At 32.3% G+C, this 6,942-nt stretch overlaps 1 protein-coding gene across 1 annotated transcript in view; it reads right to left on the reverse strand.

Moving 5' to 3' along the window:
* Positions 1 to 6,942, reverse strand: part of LOC107751685 (probable ATP-dependent RNA helicase DDX56) — a 9,670-nt gene that overhangs the window by 2,123 nt on the left and 605 nt on the right. The window contains exons 2-8 of the mRNA XM_016567442.1: positions 6,456 to 6,617; positions 6,201 to 6,355; positions 4,928 to 5,098; positions 3,415 to 3,505; positions 3,100 to 3,341; positions 1,382 to 1,504; positions 1,148 to 1,261 (exon numbers count right to left, since the gene is read on the reverse strand). Of these exons, the coding sequence (XP_016422928.1) occupies positions 1,148 to 1,261; positions 1,382 to 1,504; positions 3,100 to 3,341; positions 3,415 to 3,505; positions 4,928 to 5,098; positions 6,201 to 6,355; positions 6,456 to 6,617 (1,058 nt within the window). The remainder of the gene's footprint in view (positions 1 to 1,147; positions 1,262 to 1,381; positions 1,505 to 3,099; positions 3,342 to 3,414; positions 3,506 to 4,927; positions 5,099 to 6,200; positions 6,356 to 6,455; positions 6,618 to 6,942) is intronic.

The raw sequence follows: 6,942 nt of genomic DNA on the forward strand, positions 1-6,942 counted from the left end.
CCCTTTTAGACTTGCACTCTATTTATTTACTAACTGCTTGTTTTCTTAAAAAAAAAAAAATAACACTAGCTTCTCTAATCTTTTTGTATTCCATCTATTTGTTTTCTTTTTATTTATTATACAGTTAACAAAAGCCAAAAAGGCCTCTAACACTAGCTTGCTCTATTCTGTTTTCGTTTTATTTATTATATGATTTTAAAAAAAACTTGCTACGTGTACTGTGTTAAGCTAACTGAGACTTGTTATAGCACTTGCGTATCATTGCTCTTTTGTTAGTTTTGACTGCTTTTATTGTCCTCATTTGTAAGTCTCTTTGGATAAAAGCATCTGCTAAATAACTAAATGTAAATGTAAAATTACTAAAAGTTAAACTTAACCCTCATAAAGCATTCGTGTCCATTTTGACCCAGAAGAGATACATAAACATTTCTAAAAACTGCATAGTTTTTACTAAGGGAACGAAACTATGCAAGTGCTTTAAGACTATCAAAATACACATCATTATTATTTTTCAGATTTTTTTTACAATTATTTCTTAAGAGGTATAACCATTTAAAAGGAAATATTTTGGACCCGTGTATGTATGAAGTACCATTAGGTGTCAAACATATTTTTCTTAAATTATTAAGTTATACAAGTGTCAAGAAAACTGTAAAATATATTAAGCCTTTTCCATAAATCTCACACAACACTTTTTGGGACTGAATTTTGTTGATAAACATGAATATGTACACCTGCTGTACTGACAAATGTATTACTTTTTTCATCTGAAAGTGAACGTGTATGCATTACAATTAATTTAAAAACTTTTCAGAGTATTATTTATGTTGTTTTGTTAGAAATAATTATGTAGGATTCATACATTTGAGCAATCATGAGTTATATAAAGTCAATGGAATTTAATTAAATTCCATTCATTCCAAAGGGGTTAATACTGGTCATTCTCAGATTATATGTTCTTATAAATTTTATACAATCATATATTCAAATAAGATTTCTCAACCAAAGTGGGAAAAAAAAGGTGAAAATCATATAGAGATTCTGTATGCATTATGAGGGTTAAAATGAAAATGAAAACTGAAAATAAAAGCCAATTCAAAATATAAATGCTATAATAATAGAGTATACAGTAATATTGTCTGCACACCTGCCGACGCGGTGGATGTAGGACTCAACTGAAGAGGGAAAATCAAAGTTGATCACATTAGACACGTTGTGGAAATCGATTCCTCTGGAAACGCCATATTCCTTGTCTTTACCTCTGGGGGGACGAAACCAAAATCAGTAGAAATATTTAATACAGAAATCATTTCAACACACCTAACATTTTCAAGAAAGAAGAAATCATATTTAATGCATTTCCACTGCTGGGATCTCTTACTTTTTCTTCTTTCCTTTCTCCTGTGTTTTCTGGGAACGTCGAGCGGGATTCTCCAGGCCCTGTTCGTCTGTGGCGATGATGTAATTGTAGAAGCCTTGATTAAACTGAGTGATAATGTGACACCTGAAAAACAAAACATGAATTTAAGGACATCAAATGCAACAAGAAAACAGTATCCGCTACACATTTAACATCTGCAATGTGATGTATTTATATAATTATACATACTACTGGTTAATATTATTTTTCTTAAACCTCACGGCCTTGGTTACATCAGCAGGAGAGAAAAAGTTGCTTCAGAGGCGATTATAATTATGACTTTTTTGTGAAATATTATTGAAACAAACATTAACTTTATCTTTACAATAAACTGCATGGATGAACTGTTCATGATAAGAGCAGTACAGACTTATTTAGTATCATTTATATACTTTTATAGTTTTTATTAATATTATGAACTTCAACTTTAGCTTTTGTTTTATTTTTTAATATTTCTATTAATATTTTGAACTTCAATTTTAGCTTTTGTTTGCATTTTATTTTTTACTATTTCTATTCATGTTTTACTTTTTGTTTCCATTTACTAATTTTAGTTCTTCAACTTAAAATTATTTCTAATTCTTGTTTTTTCATCTAATATTTATATTTTATTTCATTTTTAACAAAAATGTTTTTAATAATAACCCTGGAAGTGACTTGACACAAGTGTTATCTAAGTATTAGAGTTTTTGTTTATATTTTGAACTAGATTTTAGCTTTATTTGTATTTTTTTTATATATATATTTCCATTTAGGTTTTACTTCTTATTTCAGTTTCTTTCAGTTTAGTCGATTTAGTGTTTCCGCTTAAACTTATTTCTAATTTTCACTGAGTTGAAGTTTTATTTTAAATCTAATTTTTAGATTTCATTTAAATTTTACTTAAAAATGTTTTTAATAATAACCCTGGAAGTGACTAGACACCAGAGTTAAGTATCCAAGTATTTATTACCACCATTTAGGTTTTACTTTTTATTTCAGTTACTTTCAATTGAGTAATTTTAGTGCTTCAACTTAAACTTATATAATTAACTCATTTTCATTTAGTTGAGGTTTATCTAATACTTATATTTTATTTCAGTTTTCATAAAAATGTTTTTAGCAATAACCCTGAAAGTGCCTCGACACTACTATTAAGTATCACAGTTTTTGCTAATATTTTGAATTCGATTTTAATTTTATATTTTGAATAGAATATTTTTGTGTAGGTTTAAAATAGTCTATCTATCTATCTATCATCCAACCATCTATCTATGTCTATCTATCTATCTGTCTATCTATCCATCCATCTATCATCTATCTATCTATGTATATCTATCTATCTGTCTGTCTGTCTATCTATCTATGTATATCTATCTATCCATCCATCATCTATCCATCTATCTATCTGTCTATCCATCCATCCAACCATACATCCATCCATCCATCCATCATTAGTTTTAGTTGTTAAAGTAAATGAATGTGTAAAATGTTGCCTTGGCAACTAACTAAATTATGTATAAATGTTTTTTTTTTCATATTTTATTTTAGTTAATGTACTGAAACTTTACATTAAAAAACAACAACATTTTTTATGGTTTTAGTTCACGATAATAACCCTGCAGATGGTGCAGAAATGACACCCTGCAGCTTTAAGGAAGTAAACAGCGTGACTACTGGTTTCTACTCTCCTCCCTCACCTGGAGTGAATGGGCAGCTCAGAGTTCAGGACGCAAGCAGGGATGCTGAACTGCTCCAAGAACAGCTTGAGCCGGTAACAGCGGTCCACGTCTCTGACGAACAGGAGCGACTTCCCTTGAACCAGGCCGAGCTTCAGGAGGGTGTAGATGAGCAGGAACTTGTCCTCCTCCTCACATCGGACGCTGTACTGCTGGAGCTGAGAGCTGTCGGGCAGCTGAGAGCCCTGGAGCTTCAGCATCACCTGCGACAGACGGAGGAAAGCGTCAGATCCAGCCAAACACACCAGCTGCTGACGCTGACGCCGCTGCACTCACAGGGTTGTGGAGGACCAGCTCCTTCAGCGCCTGGACGTCGTCATTCAGCGTCGCAGACATGAGGAACGCCTGGTAGATCTTGGGCAAGTGACTACAGAGGTGAACACAGACAAATGTGACCCTGGAGCACAAAACCAGTCTTAAGTAGCAATAGCCAACAATACATTGTATGGGTCAAAATTATTATAAATTAAGTAAAGATCATGTTATTCAAGGTATTTTGTAAATTTCCTACTGTAAATATATCAAAACTTCATTTTTGATGAGTAATATGCATTGCTAAGAACTTCATTTGAACAACTTTAAAGATGATTTTCTCAATATTTGGATTTTTTTGCACCCTCAGATTCCAGATTTTCAAATAGCTGTATCTCGGCCAGATATTGTCCGATCCTAACAAACCATACATCAATGGAAAGCTCATTTAATCAGCTTACTGATGATAAAGCTTACTTTACAATCTCAATATTTATTTACAATCTCAATTTATACAGCTTACTTATAAATCTCAATTTCAAAAAATTGACCCTTATGACTGGTTTTGTTGTCCAGGGTCACAAATACTAGATGCTGGACCTTTAACAGGGTTTCTGCTGGTTTATGAGGGTAAATGTAAAGGATAAATCCACTTCCAGATGAAAAATGTCCTGATAATTTACTCACCCCCATGTCATCCAAGATGTTCTTGTCTGTCTTTCTTCAGTCGCAAAGAAATTAAGTTTTTTGAGGAAAACATTCCAGGATTTCAAGGTCAAAAATGGAGTTTCAATGGAGTTTCAATGCCGCTTCAAAAGGATTTACATGATCCCGGCCGAGGATTAAGGGTCTTATCTAGCGAAACGATCGGTCGTTTTCTTACAAAAAATTATATTTATACACATTTTAAGCCACAAACGTCACGCGTGACCTTTACAATATCACCTAATAAAGACGCACATACGCATCGTCTTTATTAGGTGATATTGGAAAGGTCATGCGTGATGTAGGCGGAAGTACCGACCCAGTGTTTACAAAACGAACATGCAAAAAAAGTCAAATGCCCTTTACAATAAAGGTAAAACAACGATGTCGGATGATTTTAAAGTTGGAGGAGAACATGAGATGGAGTTTTTGAATGAAGTACAAAGATGAAGAACTAACCGAGCGTGACATTTCCAACAGGATTACATAATGTGTGAAGATGTGAGCCGAGCTTTTGTGGTTAAAAAGTGTATAAATATAATTTTTTTTTTTTTTTTCAGAAAATGACCAATCATTTCACTGGAGCCCTTTGAAGCTGCATTGAAACTGCATTTTTGACCTTGAAATCATTGGCCACCATTGAAGTCCACTATATAGAAAAAAATCCTGGAATGTTTTCCTCAAAAACCTTAATTTCTTTTCGACTGAAGAAAGAAAGACATGAACATCATGGATGACATGGGGGTGAGTACATTATAAGGAAATTTTTATTCTGAAAGTGGACTTATCCTTTAAGACATATATCACACAGCGTTTTAATGAAAACGCGTACCACAGCAGGTTTTTCAGGTCCGCTTCAAACCCAAACGAGAAGACAAGATCAGCCTCGTCGATGACCAGCATCTCTAATGCAGACTGAAGCTGCAGGTTCTGGGAGTTAATGTGGGCTTGAACACGGGACGGTGTGCTCACCACAATGTCCGGCTTCTCCATTAAAATCGGCCTGAGAAAGACAAACAATTGTAACAAATATCTAACTGCACTCAGAATGAGCTTAAATGAGACTGAATGAACTTGGTTTAACTTGAGCAGGGTTATTATTGTTAACTAAAACTATTGAAAACATTTTTGGAATTGAAATAAAGCTGAAATAAAATATAAATATTTGATGAAAAACTTGTATGAAACGAAAATTAGAAATGTTGCAACTAACTGAAGTAAGTTTAAATTTAAGCACTAAAATTACTAACCTCAAAAAAAAAAAAAAAAACCCTAAATAGTAATTTTGTTTAAAAAAACAAAAACTAATAAAAATGACAAAAGCACATAACAAAATTACTAAAACTTTAACTGAAATTAAAATGAAAATATAAAAATTAAACCTAATTCAAAAGATTAATAACAACTATAATAGTATATAAATAATACTAAAACTAAACATTTCGAACCTCCCAAAACAGTAATATTTAACAAATAGTATTAAAAAACAAAACGTAATAAAAATGACAAAAGCACTTAATAAAATTACAAAAATGTAAACTAAAATGAAAAATAAAAACATAAAATTAAACCTAATTCAAAATACTAATAAAAACTATCATAGTATATAAATAATATTAAATAGTGCTGTCAGACGAGTAATCGCGATTAATCGCATCCAAAATAAAAGTTTTGTTTGTATAAAATATGCGTGTTCTATGTATATTTATTATGTATATATAAATACACACACATACAGTATATATTTTGAAAATATTTACATGTATACATGACGGTATTTTTTTTTTCATGCATGACCGGGTGTAAACCATATTTTGTACTGATTGAGAGGAAATACTGCAGTATATTGACTTATGTAAAAAAATACTTATTTTGGATGCGATTAATCGCTTGACAGCACTAATATTAAATTAAACATTTTGAATCTCCCAGGCTTTAAGGGTTGTTTTAATGAAATGATAGTTCATTTGATTAATAAAACACCCATTCTTAAATCATTTCAGAGCAAATACATACATATAAGCAAATCTTATTCTAGGTGATTATATACTGTAGATATAATTCCTTTAACTTTTTAATAATTTTTTTTTTGCTGTAGTACTGACTTCTGTGCTGATATATCTGCTTTCCCGGAGATGTCGGCCACTCGTACGTCTCTGCCGCAGAACGCAGTGAGCTGTCGGATCATGGTTTGGACCTGCTGACCCAGTTCTTTGGTCGGGACCAGGACTAGAGCTCTGACGGCCTGCTCACGTACAGTCTGGACACATCAGCGGCAACAATGAACTGTGTGTTATATATCTGAACTGACTCCTCTGTCATTGAGGCCCAAGTTAGAATAACTCAAAGCCAAGTGTCACCTGTTTGGACGTGAGGATTCTTTGGATGAGAGGGATCGCGTAGGCTGCGGTTTTTCCTGATCCGGTTCGAGCTCGGGCCAGCAGATCTTTCCCCTCGAGCGCCAGCGGGATGGCTTTCTCCTGGATGAGGGTGGGCTGAGACCAGCCTAAATCTGCCAGAGCCTGAGAGAGAAACAAACATTACAATTATTTGTAATTATGTATATTTAAATGTATATAAATATTTTTAATTAATTAATATGCAATCAATATTTTGCAATTTTTCATTTTTAAATCATGTGTGTGCAAGCTACTGATTTTTTACATATAATGTGTATATATATATGTGTATGTATGTAAATAAATATTTTTCTTTTTTAATTATTTGTGTATAAATAAATATGTACATTATTTTTGTTTTATTTAAATGATATGTAACATAAATACAAATATGTATATTTGTAAATAATACATATACACATATTATATACACACACACACACACACA

This window comes from Sinocyclocheilus rhinocerous, unplaced genomic scaffold (assembly GCF_001515625.1).
Source record: "Sinocyclocheilus rhinocerous isolate Xijiao unplaced genomic scaffold, SAMN03320098_v1.1 scaffold2207, whole genome shotgun sequence".
NCBI classification, from domain to species: domain Eukaryota; kingdom Metazoa; phylum Chordata; class Actinopteri; order Cypriniformes; family Cyprinidae; genus Sinocyclocheilus; species Sinocyclocheilus rhinocerous.